The 17,187-nt window shown below is 35.2% G+C and overlaps 3 protein-coding genes across 5 annotated transcripts; 2 read left to right on the top strand and 1 right to left on the bottom strand.

The window, feature by feature from the left end:
* The first annotated feature begins 429 nt into the window (after positions 1 to 429).
* Positions 430 to 4,797, top strand: LOC112696854 (protein phosphatase 2C 50). Of its 2 annotated transcripts, XM_025749781.3 has the most exons (7): positions 430 to 1,619; positions 2,095 to 2,183; positions 2,335 to 2,571; positions 2,704 to 3,326; positions 3,424 to 3,780; positions 3,870 to 3,975; positions 4,209 to 4,797. In XM_025749781.3, exons 3-7 carry the CDS (start codon positions 2,478 to 2,480, stop codon positions 4,547 to 4,549), a joined length of 1,521 nt encoding a protein of 506 aa, XP_025605566.1. In that variant the 5' UTR covers positions 430 to 1,619; positions 2,095 to 2,183; positions 2,335 to 2,477; the 3' UTR covers positions 4,550 to 4,797. The 2 variants fall into 2 exon arrangements, with proteins under 2 accessions (XP_025605566.1, XP_025605558.1); XM_025749773.3 differs by having other exon boundaries at positions 2,335 to 3,326.
* Positions 4,798 to 5,139: 342 nt separating this feature from the next.
* On the bottom strand, positions 5,140 to 8,943 carry LOC112696868 (mitogen-activated protein kinase kinase SIPKK). 2 transcript variants are annotated; one of them, XM_025749792.3, is made up of 10 exons: positions 8,824 to 8,943; positions 8,490 to 8,634; positions 8,273 to 8,357; positions 7,472 to 7,612; positions 6,696 to 6,920; positions 6,416 to 6,598; positions 6,091 to 6,320; positions 5,810 to 5,855; positions 5,634 to 5,729; positions 5,140 to 5,354 (listed from the first exon to the last, which is right to left on the bottom strand). In XM_025749792.3, exons 2-9 carry the CDS (start codon positions 8,567 to 8,569, stop codon positions 5,640 to 5,642), a joined length of 1,080 nt encoding a protein of 359 aa, XP_025605577.1. In that variant the 5' UTR covers positions 8,570 to 8,634; positions 8,824 to 8,943; the 3' UTR covers positions 5,140 to 5,354; positions 5,634 to 5,639. The 2 variants fall into 2 exon arrangements, with proteins under 2 accessions (XP_025605577.1, XP_029154606.1); XM_029298773.2 differs by lacking the exon at positions 8,824 to 8,943 and having other exon boundaries at positions 8,490 to 8,711.
* Positions 8,944 to 12,261: 3,318 nt separating this feature from the next.
* Positions 12,262 to 12,759, top strand: LOC140183719 (uncharacterized). The gene has a single exon (XM_072232427.1). It carries the CDS (start codon positions 12,262 to 12,264, stop codon positions 12,757 to 12,759), a length of 498 nt encoding a protein of 165 aa, XP_072088528.1.
* Positions 12,760 to 17,187: the final 4,428 nt, after the last annotated feature.

Below are 17,187 nucleotides of genomic sequence, written 5' to 3'. Positions count from 1 at the left end.
CAAACTGAAGGCTGTTGAACCTCTCTTCATCTGTCACTGCCTTTCGGCACAAACCTATATGCATAAATAATGCTAACAGCATTAAGGAATGATGACATCATCATCATCTGTATATGAAAAAAAACAATTCTAATATTTATATTTTTTATTTTTAACAACAAACTTTTAAACATTATTTTTTTATTTAATAACTTAGGAGATGTTCATAATAATTATAATTAAAGACTTATTATTAGGAGAATGAATTATTTCTCCAACAACCTTACATTGAAGAGAAAGAGGTTAAAGACTTAGAATCTGTAGGATATATCTTCTTGGAAGCATGGGAGTGGCAAATGCCAATGTTGTACGCGTCAACTGTCACTGCTTCACTTCACTTTGTTACGTTTGGTTTTATAATTCACAGTTTTTTGTTGTCTCTGTCAGTTCATGCATCTCTCTCTTACAACATTACCTCATTCTCTCTTTTCTATATACAGCAAACCTTTTTCTTCCATTTTTTCCATTTGCACGCACCCCATCTGCACCTATATATTTATTTTATTGTTTTTTATTATATAATAATTTCGTACATCTCCCTTGGTGCTGAGCTTCTCGATTCTCTCGCCCATGCACGTGGCCTCCTCGTACTGGCCTTTCTGCTTTTCCTTTCCTTGTTTTCCGAAATTTTCTATTATTCTATTTAATAATACAATAACATACGATAAAATCAGTTATTAAAATTATTTATTAATATATTTTTGTATATATATATATAATTTAATTTATTTTTTATATATATTTATATTTTAATATATATTTTATACTGTTAGTTGATTTTAGTTGTTAGTTTTAAATTTTAATATATATATATAATATAATTGATATAATAAAAATTTTTTAAAATAAAAAAAGGTTTTTAGAAGTAATATATTTTAATGAAAAATTAGAAATAATTATTGATTAGCAATGTATTTAAGTAAAGCGATGTTGTCGATTGTTCAACATTTGATCTTTGATTAATTAATAAATTAGCTAATGATGACTATGCTTGTAATAATAAAAGATACTATGGTCCCTCCATAATGGATGAAAGAGAGAAGAGGTTGAATTTAAAGATTAGAATGACTTCCACGTCTTAATCTTGTATTGGTAGTTTAAAGAAATGCTTTCTTTAAATAATGATGTAACCAAACTCATCAACCAAAACACAAAAGATAGGGCTAGGTGTCAATTTCTTGCATAATCCTACCATAGCAGAAAGAGAATAAAATAATGTCATGCCTAATTACATAATACATTTTACTTTTTTGCTTTTACTTTTTCGTTCTAAAGAATTTTGAAAATTTCCAACATAAGGAAAAATAAGACACGTGTTGCGTATTAAATTATTTATGTTTCTAAATTTATTTATTTTCCAAAGCTGAAACTCCTTTCTTTTTCTTATCAGAAAGAATAAAAAACTCGTGAAGGAAATAAATACTTTGTGCTTTCATTTCATTTTCCTAACTTAATTACTAAATAACCAATAACAACAACAATAATAACAATAACTGCATATACTTGAGGCTTTCTGTTCTGTTTCCTCCTCCTTCATTCCCTTCCTTGGCTTTACATGCACTACCTTTCATTTTGAGAAGGTAAGCAAAACAATTCAGATTACTAATATGTTATGCCCTTTAACTGTTTGTTTTTATTCCTTAGAGATAAATCTAAGAGCACTAAGGAATGAAATCTAGGAATAGTTCATGATAGATATAACGAAGGGACCTAGTGGGATTGGAGTTGTTGACATGACCAATATTTGCAATCAATATGCTTTTGAGGGGTTGAGGTGGTCTTGTTGTAGTTGACACATGAAAGGAACATAATTGTCGATACCATGGGGAGTTATGTTCAATGGCTGATGTTGGATATCTCAGATCTAGGGAACCTCTCTCTTCTCATATTTCTGCTATTTGTTTCGTATTTTATTTCTTATTTTTGTTTCCAGTGACCCCATTTCCTTTGTTCCTGTTTTTGTTTGAGAGAGAGAGACAAAACATTTACTGACTTTTGTCAATTATATGATGATTCTGGTTCAATAAATAATAAATTGCCTGTGTATCCTTCCAGGGATCAGAGGGCTGGTGTGGAGTTAGGAATATAAGGTTTTGGAGCACCACTTGTGCCCTCTTACATTATAGGATCAAGGCCAAAATCAGGTGAATTTCACAAAAGGATCTAGTGTGTTATTCTTGCATCAGCTTTTCTGCTTCAATAAATGTAGCCTTTTGAATGAGTCTTGTTACACTGTATTTAATTTTAGTGCCTCTAGGGAAGGTTGTCTCTAAACTTGTTGATTACTTGTCGTAGGAGCCTTATTGGTGCCTTTGATGCTGATTGAGCCATAGAAAAGAGGATTAAGGGAAAAGCAAGGGAAAAAGTGGTTAAAGGCCTTGCATAGCTTATTGGATACTATAGAGGATAAGGCTATTGCTACAAGGCAAAGTAAACAAATGGAGGAAATATCTTCTAGTGTTGCAGTGCCATTTACAATTGGGAACTTGATTCAGAAGGAGTCAGCAGTGGCAACCCACGTGGAGATAACTGGTATAAAGCTTATGGCAAATACTGCTGCAGCTTTAATATTAAATCCTTCAGTTGAAGGTTGCCAACCATATTCTGTTGGAAGTGATAATCATTCTGATGTTAGTCTCAAACATCAAATTACGGTATCTGCAGAGATGAAGGAGAATGAAGTTGGAGCTGCCGTTGTCTCAGAAATGGTTATTGAATGTGACAGTAATTGGGTCTTGAGAGAAAGCCATAACCCACCAAGGAAGGAAGATGAATTCATGCTGGCTGTGGATTTTCATTGTCTACATAGTTCAAGCTCCAATGACAAATGCAGCCCCTCTGGGGAGGAAGCTGCATCCTTGAAGGCCATTTATTCTGAGATAGATTCGCCAGTTATCATAGGGGTTGATGATAAAATCTATGCTGAGTATGGATTAAACAAGACACATCCAGCACTGCAGCCAGAGGAGAACACAGTTTCTGTTGCAATGGATCTTGAGAGTGAGGATCCAAGGGGATTGGATGGGTCTGATCCAAAGTTTTGTGCTGCACCTCTTGATCAGTCTAACAGAACAAGCAACCCGAATGCTTCGGAAGTGAGTAGTCGTGTTCTCTGTGGTTTTTCATCAATCTGTGGAAAAAGACCAGAGATGGAAGATGCTATAGCTGTTAAGCCTAAACTTCTTCAAGTTCCTTCAAAGATGCTAACAGATAGCCATGTGAACGATAACACAATATGCTCATTAGCCCACTTTTTCGGTGTCTATGATGGACATGGAGGCTTTCAGGTATTAGTTAAAAATCACTATCAAAATAAAATTATACAACTTTTATTGAAGTCTGACACTAACTGGATTTTATTTTTTTGTTCTTTTTGGTTGGTAGGTTGCCAATTACTGCCGGGAACGCCTGCATTCGGCTTTGATTGAGGAGATAGAAGCTGCACAATCAAGTTTGGCAGAAACAGAACTAGGAGATTTTTTACAGGACCATTGGAAGAAAGCATTTGTAAGTTGCTTTCAGAAAGTAGATGATGAAGTTGGAGGAATTCGAGCTGGTAATGGCAGAAATAACAGTGGTGGAGCAGAGTCTACGATTGAACCAATTGCTCCTGAGACTGCTGGCTCCACTGCAGTGGTTGCCATATTGAGTCAATCACACATAATAGTCGCAAATTGTGGGGATTCAAGAGCCGTCTTGTATCGTGGAAAAGAAGCCATTCCATTGTCTGCTGACCACAAAGTAAGGCACTTCTTTCTATTTTCACAATGTTTTTCGTGAGTTAAAAATTGGAGCCATCTGATAGAGGAGACTTTACTTCATGTTTGCAGCCAAACAGGGAGGATGAGTGGGCAAGGATAGAAGCTGCAGGAGGAAGGGTCATACATTGGCAAGGGTACCGAGTTCTTGGCGTTTTGGCAATGTCAAGATCCATAGGTATGTATCTGCCTTTGGCATCTCTGCAGCATATTTATGTCAATGTAGTTGGATTTGAAGTGATGCTAGTTACTGTAAACTTTTTCTTGTTAAGGGTTATGGTTTCTAGTAAAATGAATAAAATGGTACAGCCTTTTTATAGGACACTATGAAAAAGTATTTCTTTTTTTGCTACAAAATATAGCATTTAGTTCCTTGCAATTAGTCTAATCATCTTAGTTCTTGTCCAATAGGTGATAGGTACTTGAAACCATGTATTATTCCAGAACCGGAAGTGAAGTTTGTGCAACGGGAGAAACATGACGAGTGCCTTATTCTAGCTAGTGATGGTTTATGGGATGTGGTGACAAATGAAGAAGCCTGTGAAGTTGCACGGAAGAGGATCCTTCTTTGGCACAAGAAGTATGGTGAGAATGCGTCAATGACCGAACAAGTTGAAGAAGGAGTTGACCCTGCAGCTCACTCTGCTGCAGAGTATCTCTCTAGACTTGCCCTCCAAAGGGGAAGCAAAGATAACATATCTGTAATTGTGATAGACTTGAAGGCTCAAAGAAAAATTAAGAGAAAAGCATAAGCAAAATACATGTTATCTAGCATTAAGTTTTACATATGTAATTTCTTCAACTACTATCCTATTGATTTTCAGTTTTTTTTTTTTTTGGCAGTATTAAGTATTAACACATTTGGCCCGCCAGTTTTTCACAGGGCTAAGTAAGTTATGTATGCTAAATTTGCATTGTACAATGATACCTTCACCTTGGATAAGTTATCTTTATGACTATCAGAGCTTTCCAAGAATAAAAAATTTGAGAAGTTTAATTACTAACTTTTCTTCATAGATGTTCAAATGATCAGAACGTAGTTCTAAACTTATGCAGCAACCACACTTTTGTTTGATTATAAGCATTTCCGAACAATTTGATAAGGTTTAACCAAATACAAAAGTCACAAACATAGCTTGAATGAACCTTCAGCCAGAAGTGCAGGTTTTAAAAGACTAAAGAATAGCTAAAAGCATTGTGAATTCATATCTTTAATTCTTATTTCCATTAGCACAGCCCGAGAGAACTTATGTGTATTAAAAGTTTGAGCGCCATATAATTTCAACAGTTTTGGTAAATCCTAGTGATATGATTTGTTGCAAAATCATTAGGAGGTCAAACATTTTGTTGCAAATGATCCCTAAAACTTGAATTTCAGAATTAAAATTCCTCATGAACAGCCAACTGTTGCAATTTCTTGGCCCTTACATAAAGAGCTTCTCAACAAACTCTTGAAATTCAATCACTCAATAATAAAATACAGAATTTTTAGACATGACTCAGGAACTGCCTCTTAATTTGAATCATCTGCTACCACTGCCCATATGCCAAGCAACCCTACAAAATAAATAAATACATTAATATATAATGAAATATCAGTTTCTAAAATCCCATCATTTGTAGTCCATGAAACTGTGTCTGAAAAAGAATTATATTGCCGTAAAAAATAATGTTTCAGCCTCCTGGGCAAACTAGGACATGCTTTCATAAAAAAAGATCCTTCTAATTGAAGATAAGGGCTCGAAAACATAACCATGTATATATTTACCAATTCAACAATATAGAAGGAAAAAAATATCTCTTCTGCTTATAATTAAGTCCAGGATTAGTGCATACCAAATTTTATAAGGTTGCGAGTGGAGACCCTGCGTTGGAGAAGTATGCTCCAAGATCTATATGCAAGTCATCGTACATGCTGACAAAAGGATGTCCCTGGAGTTTCAATCAGATATATTGTGTCAGGAAGATGATTGTGTGCATGGTAAAAGCTAAGAATCAAGATTTATTCCTACCATAAGTTCCTGAGCTGTTAGTCTATCCTTCGGGTCTTTCTGTAAGCTAAACGAAGAGGAGATCGAAAAGGAAGATTAGAAGTCTCATAAGAATCACACAATGACAAGAAATTTAAGAAAAAACTCTTACTATTGTTATTCATTTATAGACATTCTACAAAATTATAGGCTCCTCAAGCATCCAAGCTAATTTCATGATGACTTCTAAGAAAAAACTAGTGTTATTTAATGTCTTATTTTATTCTCTTTTGGCATGTTACTTAGTCAAAAGTATCACATACCATGCTGATATAAATGAGCAAAATTCTGCAGAAAAGTGTTCTGATGGAGCAGTAGGAGGAGGTTTATCTACAATGGTTTCAATTAGTTCGAAAATACTATCCCATCTCTCACTTTGATCTGGTGGTGTGTATGGAAACCTCCCCATAGCACACTCGAGCAATATTAATCCCAAGCTCCATATATCACTTTTGTAGTTATAGCCACGCTGGCTACCGTTGATCCTCTCCGGCTGTAAAATTGGTAGAGCGGATGTTAAATTCCATGCAACAGTTTACAACTTGGTGATCAGAGAAAAATGACAAATATATTGCATATAATACTTACAGACATATAGTTGAATGTGCCGATGAAAGTATTTGCTTGACCAGATGTACTTTCCATAATTGCACTCACACCAAAATCAGTAATCTTTACTTCACCTCTATGATTTATCAACAAATTAGAAGGTTTCAAGTCTCTGTGGATGATATGTTTTTCATGGTGAAGATACATTAATCCCTTTAGCACCTACATAAAAAATAAAAGAAATGGACGCAATCAGATTCGGGATTCAGAGAAAAGAATTTTGGGGGAAAAACTGAAGTATAGTTTCTGACTTCCTCACCTGTTTACAGATGGCTGCAAGATTAGCCTCTGGAATTGTTTTGACTTTCTTCAGAAGATCCGCTAAGGACCCTCCATCCATGTACTCTAAGATGATTGATATAACACCATTGGCATAGAATGACTGGTAGCAGACAACAACATAAGGACATTGTGCTGATTGATTAATTTTCAGCTCTTGTGCTATCTGCTTTCGCATAGACTCCTCGATATTCATTTGAATTTCCTGTATTGAGAAGAAATCATGCATAAGTGATAATAGACCATAGTGGATAACAGCATTAAGGAAGAAGTTAGTTCATCAGTTCAATTACTTTGTAAAAATTATTATATAGAAGCAGCAGCATTTCAAGCTACTAAACTAGATTGCTAACTTACAAGCATGCAGAGAAACGACTGAAATTTAAAAAATACTAAAAAGCAAATAGGGAAACCATTACATGAGATATGTTACCCCATCACTTGCCCTATTTCATGTCCCAGAATATCAAATCCCAATCATTGCTTTAACCAACTACTTGAATGTAATTGAGTTACCCATGATGAAATTAAATCATCATACTCTAAAGAAAAGAACATTTTCTGAAATTTAACATAGCATGCCCCCTAAAGTGGCATGGAAATTGAATGAAAATAGCAAGTTTTGAATGCCAGTGTTCAGCGAAATCAACATGTTGGAGATGGAAAGATGATATGTTATGCACTAGACATTGCCAATACAAAAAGATAAACCAATAAGATAAAAGGAAAAAAAGTAGCAGTATGCATCGAGTATACCTTTAATGCAAAAAACTGATTAGTCCATTTATGTTGCACCAACTGCACAACCCCTCCAGTTCCTTTTCCAACCACTTTGATTGTGTCTATATCTGCCAAACTTAGCTGGTTGTCTATCGGCATGATCGGGTTTGGAGGTGGCTGATAATATGACATATTATGGCCATATATTAACATAGAGTGGGAGAAATCAGCCAGCATATGTATTGTGCATTTGTGCCAAAAATATGAAAAGACAAAACAAAAGTGCAGGAATCCAATCTTTAAACCATGCCCTCATTATATTAAAAAGCATAATTCTGGGAGTTGGATTTCATTATAACTACATGTGTGGAGTTTAACATGAACAAGTTTGAACTGAGACACTCAAAAAGTTTAAATGGAATTGAAATGAAGGTCAAGAACAAGTTTATTTCGTGCTCGTGAATTGAGTGACTTCAGCTGAGCAAAATGCATAAATCAAGAGGAGAAATTATAACAGAAATTAAATTATGTAACAATATCTGCTTCAGTTCAAAACAGTAGCAAAAGCTAAGAAATATGCTCCATTTGGGTTTGGAAGCCTAGAAACAAGGAACTTAATAGAAAATTTAGGAATCCCTTCACATCACAGAAGGCAATTCATAGATCCAATATATGAAATGCAGCAGAATAGTTGGACAAACAACTAACCAATCCAATTGGATATTATATTCAAGGAAAAAAAACCACACAAACACAAACACATCAGGTGCAAAGATAAGAACATATAGAAATAAAAAATAAAAAAGGGAAAAGATTTGAGATAGAGAAATAAGTTACAGGCTCCACTTCACTCTGAGAAACAATTCTAACTCCATCCCTGTTGACAAGCAGATCCCCATCTTTAAAGGTTCCACTTTCAGTCCTGCAATTTTCACATCCCATAATACAACAAATCCCAGTTAGTCAAAAACACAAACACATAACAATCACATTCAATTACATATGCAGAGAGAGAGAGAGAGAGAGAGAGAGAGAGAGAGAGAGAGAGACTCACAGGAACTTGGAAAAAGAAGCTTGATCAGATGAAGCAGGGACAGAGAGCTTGAGACTGGGGCCCAGAAGTCCTTTCCTCATAGTGATGATGATTATGGCACTCTCTGATGATGGAGATAACTCACTACCTCTTTCAGAGTTTCTCACTTGGTTTTTAAAGGAAGAAAAGAAATAAACTTTAATAGTAAAAGACTCTATATAAATAGTAACAGCTAAAAAAACATTATATATGCTAAAATTTTAGTTAAAAATGAGAGCTTTGTTGGGGAATTGAGGTACTAGAAAAAAATAAATTTGTGAAAATGATATGATTGGTTGAGTGAGAGAGCAGTCACCATTGACGAGCAACTAGGGTGGGAGATGGAAAAGAAGCAGCTTTGAAGATGGAGACTGTTTGTTGACTTTTCATCATTTTTTGTTTGTTCTCTTTCTCCGTTTCTTAATTCTTGTCACACTTCCAAAATTTTATAGAGTTTAATTTTGATGCAGCGAAAAATATATAAAGTATTTTATGCAGTTCATATAAATATATTTATTTTTTAGATAATTATTTAGGTGATTAATACGAGAGATAGTTATTTTTATTTAAGAAATGTTATTTGTATATTAAAATTAATCATTAAAATTAGTTATTAATATATTTGTGTATAAATATATGTGTAATTTAATTTATTTTTAATATATATTTGTATTTTAGTATATTTTAATGACTAATTTTAGTATACATATAACATAATAACTTTTAATTATGTGACGTTATGTAATTAAATACAGGCGTAAAATTATTTTACGTTGACAATACATTAAAATTAAATTCTATTTTAAAACTATTAGAAGAAAATTTATATTCTTTTTAGTACTATTTTATGCTATTAATTTAAAATTGGATAAGAATTTAAGAAGAAATAAAACATAATTTTTTTTATACCTGGAAAATTGTTGTTATTAGGTGCACCTTGTGTTTATAACTACTGCTTAATTATTGTGTTATATTTAGTATATGTGAGTGTACAAATGTATCCACTAATATAGTAATGTAATCTAATAATAAATTAATAACTGAAACGGTTTTTACTTTTAAGGTTTTTTGCCGTCTCTTTTTACGATGCTTTCTTCATACATTTTTAAACTCTTAAATATAATACTAAGTTGCTAAGACATAGAATAAAAGTTTAAGCAGTTAAATATAGTCAAATTGAGCTATGTATATATTAAATTTGTAGAAGTATTGATATTTTCAACATAAATAGAACTATAGTTCTAAGTTTCAAATGGTGAATATTCAATGTTTGTCGTGTTGTTACTAATTAACTAATAACCTAATGTCATTGTGTGGTGACTATGAATATAAATCCAAAGGGGCTAAGAATTGTACTTGTTGTTTGACATTGTGTTTTTTGACGCCAGAAAAAAAATGGAACACAGGTTCACACTTGTTCATCAATCTGACTAGTTATTACAAACAAGTTGGTTTTTCTTCTTTCTTTTTGCGGCCATTGGGAACTTAGTTTCGTGTTTAAATTCACGAGTAACACATGGAAACTAGACTTGAGTTGGAAAAATTATGAAAAGAAAATATTAAATGATTAATATCTTTTTATATTTATCTTATCTTTAAGCTAATATCAATCAACTATATAAATTTTTTTTTTTTTTTGCTTAAAAGAAAAGAGGCAGTAAATCGCTGCCGAATAAATGAAGAGAAAGATCTTTTGAAGGAAGGCACATAGAAACACGTGGTTGGAAAATGATGAGAAGGAGCCACGACCATCGAATTATTCTTCCAAAGACTTTCTTTGGCTCATTAATTTAGTTATGAGAAAAATTTTGGTGTATTGGCTGAAAATGAGTATACTGTGTGTATTGCAAGAATGTAGACGTGTTAGATGGTAGTGCAACACGCAAGGAGCGTGTTGCCTGAACCACGTGGAGGGCGTGAAAACCACGTGTATGAATGTGGTTGTGCCAATAGGGCAGCACGCAGGGGGCGTGGTGAGTCAGCACGCAGGGGGCATGCTGACGTGGCGATACATGGATGGACCAGACGGGAAATTATGCAGGAGGCGTGGTGAATCAGCACGTAGGGGGGCGTGCTGACGTGGCAACACCTGATAGGTTGGGAAGCACGTGGGGGGCGTGCTGAGGTGGCACGTGGGGGGCGTGCTGAATGAGCACGCGGGGGGCGTTCTGACACGTGTCAAAGCGTGATTGGTTGAGGCAGGCAGCACGTGGGGGGCGTGTTAAGTGCACCTCTCTATATAAGGTAAAGCTCGAAAGCATTTGCATGCTGAAGAAGATTTGAGTGTTCTTTGAGGCTATTGTTAGTGCAATGGAGGGCACTGCAAACTTGGTGGTGTATAGCAACGGTGAGATAATACATAATACTCATGAGGGAGTGAGGTTTGTGTCCCAGAATCCGTTTTCATTTGTAGTTCCATGCACGATGACGTTAATGGAGCTGCAGAACAGCCTCTGTAAAAGCATGGAGAACAGTACGTTAATAAGAGTGAGCAGAATTCTGTACCGAAATCCGATTGTAATTTTCGATGGTCTAATACAGTTTGATGTCATGCCGATCACTGATGAAACGAGTATGCAGAACATGTTTCAAATTCACCGGCAAACTCAGATGCGACACCCACAGTTTGAGGTGTACGTTGAGTATGAAACTGTAGAGGCAGTGGCGGTTCAGAATGATATAGATATACATGATGATAGAGGTGCAGTGTACGAAGGAATGAATAGTGACAGCGAAGAGGACTTCGAAGCCACTTATAAGGCCGGCGACGAAGATGAGGATGGTGATGTGGTAGTTGAGGTAGCAGCAGAGAATGTAGTGGTTCGTCCGCCGAGCAGTCAACCGATGGACGTTCCACCTTTTATGCGTGAGTTGGATCTCGAGGCCATGCATGCCCCCGAGTTTCCGGAATATACAAACATAGGTACGTGGTGACTAAATAATAAGTTTGTTAGTTTATACGTTTGATTGAGCAATAAACAGTGTTGTCATAACCGGACCGGACCAGCCGGTTCGATCCGAAAACTGGTGAACCAAACGTAAAACCGATTCGGGAGGTTAATTAAACCGAATAAGGAAACGATCCGGTATGAATCGGTCAAACCGGAAATGACCGATGAATATCGGTCAAACTCGGTAAACCGGTCTAATCGAACCGCTGAAAATTAAAATAGCTGAATATTCTTAAAATGTTAGTAAAGATATGTATTATAAATTTTAACTTTAAGTTTTTTTACTATTTTTTTATTTTCTTGACATAGGCGTTGCCGATGCTGAGGACGGGGAGTTCCGGATTGGAATGGAATACAGTTCTAGAAAGTCGGTCGTCGCAGCGATTAGAAGTTTCACTATTGCTAGAGGAGTTGACTATGAGGTGTATGAGTCTGAGCCACAGACGTTCTATGCAAAATGCAAGATGTACGGGCGTGGATGTGACTGGCTTATCCGAGCTAGCTTGATACGAAAAAAAGGTTGTTGGGAGATACGAAGATACAACGGTAGGCACACGTGCACGATCGGAACGATTTCACAAGATCATTCCAAGTTGGACTCAGATACAGTTACCGATGCTATAAGGCCATTGGTCGAGACGGACCCGTCCATCAAGGTGAAATCTATAATTGCGGAAGTCCAGTCAAGGTTCAACTATACCATCAGTTATCGAAAGGCTTGGTTGGCAAAGCAGAAGTCCATAGCCAACGTTTTCGATGGTTGAGAGGATTCTTACCAAGCCTTGCCATGGTGGCTCTCGGTCATGGTGCAGAAGATGCCTGGTTCAGTTGTCCAAATAGAAACACGACCACTGTACAACGGGAATGAGGAGGCGCAAGGTGTAAAAATACTTCATCGTGTATTTTGGAGTTTCAATCCATGCATTAGGGCATTCAGGCATTGCAAGCCCTTGGTTCAGGTTGACGGCACACACCTATACGGAAAATACAAAGGTACACTTCTAGTCGCTGTTGCACAAGATGGGAACCAGAACATTGTGCCTATCGCCTTCGCCTTGGTGGAAGGGGAGAGAGCTGATGCGTGGCACTTCTTTCTCAGGAATCTGCGAATGTATGTTGTTAGAAAAGACGGCGTGGGTATGATCTCAGACCGACATGAGTCAATACGGGCATCAGTAAATCATTCCGGTGGCGACTGGCAACCTCCAAGAGTATGGTGGATGTTTTGTATAAGACACATAGGTGGCTGTGGGGCAGGTGGCTGTGGGGCAGGTGGCTGTGGGGTAGGTGGCTGTGGATGATGAGGAACGTACCCCGTCAATCTCAACAGATGTCCGTAGGAGCGCATTTACTAATCACGGTACTCAACCGTCGGTAAAAATCCCAGGTCGGAAGGGGGTGCAGGTCCTGCAGTCGGCTGTATCGCCTGTTGGCCCACTCCACTATCCATGGCCCATGCAAAACTCTCCAGTCATGAAGCTGCACTCCGCGTAGAACGATGCAATGCTGGTCAACTGGAATATCCATTGGTACACCTGGAGGAGGTTGTACATATCCAAACTGACGCATCACTCGATCCGCAGGATGCCACTCGACACACTCGAACGACAACAACGGAGCAACAATGTCACACACCTCAAGATGGGGATGCAAGTCGTCGGGGACGATCAACCCGTCATACGGTCGCCACTCAAACTGCCACAGTATCATCGGTATATTAGAACGCAAACAATAATGGTTAAAAAAAACGAATCAGAAGAACCATAACTATTTACCTCCTGCATGTAGTCTATATCATGCCTGAATGTCTATACGGTCTTCAATGACCACGCTGTGGTCCGTTCCGAATGACTCCATCTGAAACATTGTTAATTGAAAATATTTAAATAACTCATCATATGTTAAACATGCATCATGAATATAACACATAACTAAAATAAGACTTATTACCTCCTGGCAACTGGTATCTCGGCCGGTGGAAGCGTTTGTCTCGGTACGGGAGCAAGACACGGCATTCGCTCCCATGCCCAAACAAACAACAGATTCAGAGGGCTATCCATCTCCTTTGTATCATATCGTGATGCACGGCATAATGCTCTGTAAAGATGTGCCAGACATACTGACCCCCAACTATAAGTATGGATCCGCTCAAAATCGCGAAGCAATGGTAGATACTTCGTATGAACATATGCGGTCGACTTGTCCGTGAATAGAGTCGACCCTAACAAACAAAAGATCTGACATCTGACGTATCGCCTGATGGACTCCTCAATGTCCAACAGCTCTGCGTCTCTAATACGTCGAACTCAACCCAGCTTTATAAAGGACTTCGCATTATCACTGACTGATGGCTGACGACCGAATATCTCTATGCCATGACTTTGAACGAAGTCGCTACTACTATTTGTCCATCCACTGACAGGCTCTCCATCAATGGGTAGGTCGAATATATGAGCGACATCCTCTAATGTCACTGTAACCTCACCGATCGGCAATATAAAGGTGTGGGTCTGAGGCCTCCACCTTTCAACCAGAGCAGCTAACATGGGATGAAATCCTCTTATGACTCCAATTCTAAGGACGTGGTAGAATCCGGTGGCGCGTAAGTAGTTCTCCACCATCGCATTCCACGTCTGTGGCGGATCCAGTTTACGCACCAACAAATTCCTATTAAACTGCATCAACAAAGCTGTATATTACATTAATTAAATAATAAACCTTATAAATATTTTAATAAACATTCACATATTTATTTTAATATCTTATTTATTAAAATATTTAACATAGCTTATCTATTTATTTATTAAAAATTTAAATTCTTTATTCATTTATCCATTAAAATATTTAATCTTTACAGACAATTTTTTTTTTCGATTGCAATAATATTTAATAACATCACGTATTATTATTATTATTTATTTTTCAAATTATTATTTCTTCAAATTTTTAATAACAACATATGTTTTATACAATTTACATATTTAATTTATTATAATATTTATTTATTACTATACGCAATATATTTATGTTTAAAAAGTAAAAATATTTTTTTATTCATTTCTGAATATATTTCCTAATAACAAAAATAAAAAATTATTAAAAATTACATTATTATTATTATTATTATTATTATTAATGTTTATTTTATAAAAATACTATTACTATATTATTAAAATATTTATAAAATACACAAAATAATATTCTCATTACAAATTATATATAGATAAAATAAATATAAATACATAAAAAAAATTTTAAATACAGAAAAAAATTATAATTTGCTAACTTACGTAAATAGGATGATCCAAATAGTTGATAATATGTTCTTCGGGCGCTAAATAATTACATACCATTTTTTTTATCCCTTAAACTAAAAATTTATTTTTTACACTGCTGCTAGTCACTACTACTACACACTACTCCTACACTGACTAATTTTTTTCACTACTACTCACTATATTGAGACAGCTTCAACACTAACTTGCTTCTCTCTCATTTCATTGCTTCAGCTTCATTAACAATGGGGTTTATATACAAGGAGGAGAAGAGCTCGTTGGTTCTGGAGGGGGGCTGTTCCCTGCATGCAGCAGCCTGCAACACGCCCCGCGTGGTGGAGCAGGCGCATTGGAACTCCGCGGGAATCTCTCCTGCGCTGCACGGATCACCAGGCACCACGCCCCTGCGTGGTGAGTCAGCACGCCCATGGCGTGTTGCAGGAGTTGCGCCACGTCGTAGGCACCACGCCCCCGGCGTGTTGCCACATCTCTCCACCTGCTCAGCCACAACGTCCCCCCTTTTTCCCCCCTCCCGGTGTTGACCCTGCACCCATACTCCGGTAATACCCCTCTTTCCCCAATATCCAGCCAATACACCACTCCAACATCCATAATAAAAATAATTGTTGACTTTCTTTATGTTGCAATATAGTAGCAATATTTTTGTTTAATATTTTGCAAGTATTTAATTCGGTCCAATTTATTCGGATAAAAAATGTTATCTGATTTGCTGTGAATAAGATAGAAATCAATTTAGATATATCTGAGTAGAATAGGGTACGAGTTTAAGGTATACTCTATTCTATTCACACCATATATATATAACATATATTTTATAAAAATTAAGTATATAATAAAAAAATAGAGTTATTTTAATAATTTAGTAATTTAGAACATTTGTATATTTATAAAAATTAGATATATAATGAGCAACCACTAAACTAGGTATAAAAATTAGGTATATAATGAATAACTACTAAATTAGATATAAAAATTAGGTATATAATGAACAACCACTAAATTAATTAGTTATTTTAATAATTTAGAACATTTGTATATTTATAAAATTAACATAAAATGAAATAAAAATCATATATCATTGATCATTCAAAAATTCTAAGATTAAAATAGGCGATCAAATTCTCTCTACCATTGGTCAAGACGCAAACAATCACATTTATGTAATTGCTTATGCAATTGTGTCCATCAAAAATACGAAAAAATTGGCGATAGTTTTTGGAATTGCTGCATCAAAATATGGGTGATTATAAACAGCATAGTTAACGTTTTATTTCAAATATGCAAAAAATATTTTTGTTGTTTATTGCTAGATATCTTAATTAATTATAGTAATTGAAGATTATGAGATATAACCGCTGATTCGTAAATTCCTTTATTATTGTTTATTGTTAGATATCTTAAGGTATTGTTGTTTATTGTTATATATATGTGATGAGTATTAAATTTGTTTACTGATATTTAGAATAAATGAGTAGTTGTTGTATAAAGTAGATGCTGTATAGTTGATGGTTGCTATATATGGATAGTATCTGTTTATTCTGTCGAGAAGTCAATGTGATATCACTTACATAATTTTATGAGAGACCTTTTTGAGGTTCGATTATAAATTTTTGTACTGACTTTTTGGTTATATAGGAACTTATCCATATAGTTCAGGATGTGTTCTTAAATGTCTACCAGACCATCATAAATTTTGTGTTTGACATTTATGAAAGAACTTCAACAAACAGTGAAAGAATAATCAACTTAGAGATTTTTTTTTGAAAATGTACAAAATCTACGATTCAAAAAGAGTTCATTAAAAAAATAAAAAAATTAGAGAAATTAGATAAGAATGTATAGACTTATTTCTGTAAATAATAAAAAAAATTTATGGAGCAGAACATTCTTTAGTAGTACACCTAAAATAAAAAACATTTATAATAATGCTTGTAAAATTTTCAACTCACAAAAAATATGCTTATTTATTTATGTCTCCAGTTAATATGTTACAGTATTATTTTAATGGATCAAATGGACCACAAATATCATAAACATTTTTTATAGGTTTACTTTTTTACTAAATTGCTTAAATAATAATGGACTAGAAGACTACTTAGCTAACTATTACACAGTATTTAATCTTAGATATTATATCACGAATTCACACGCACTATATATTCACATACCCAATATTTTTAAGGATTCTTATCCACTACTACTATTTTTAAGGGTTCTTATCCACTACTTGGTATTGTCAAAGTTTGTATTTGGATACAACATATTAAGAAGTATGTTAATATGTTATCTCAACTAGGCCTCAGTTAAAAGAGTATTTTTTTTATTTAGTTGTCCATCATATCTTTCAATTCGACCAATAAAAAATTAATCTGTCATAAATTTGATTTTTTTAATTAATGGTCTTTGTGTATCTTTTTTGTTTTATTTTGTTTT

Source organism: Arachis hypogaea, chromosome 1, assembly GCF_003086295.3.
Source record: "Arachis hypogaea cultivar Tifrunner chromosome 1, arahy.Tifrunner.gnm2.J5K5, whole genome shotgun sequence".
NCBI lineage: Eukaryota > Viridiplantae > Streptophyta > Magnoliopsida > Fabales > Fabaceae > Arachis > Arachis hypogaea.
The sequence above is the reverse complement of the archived record's forward strand: the minus strand, read 5'-3'. Positions and strand labels throughout refer to the sequence as shown.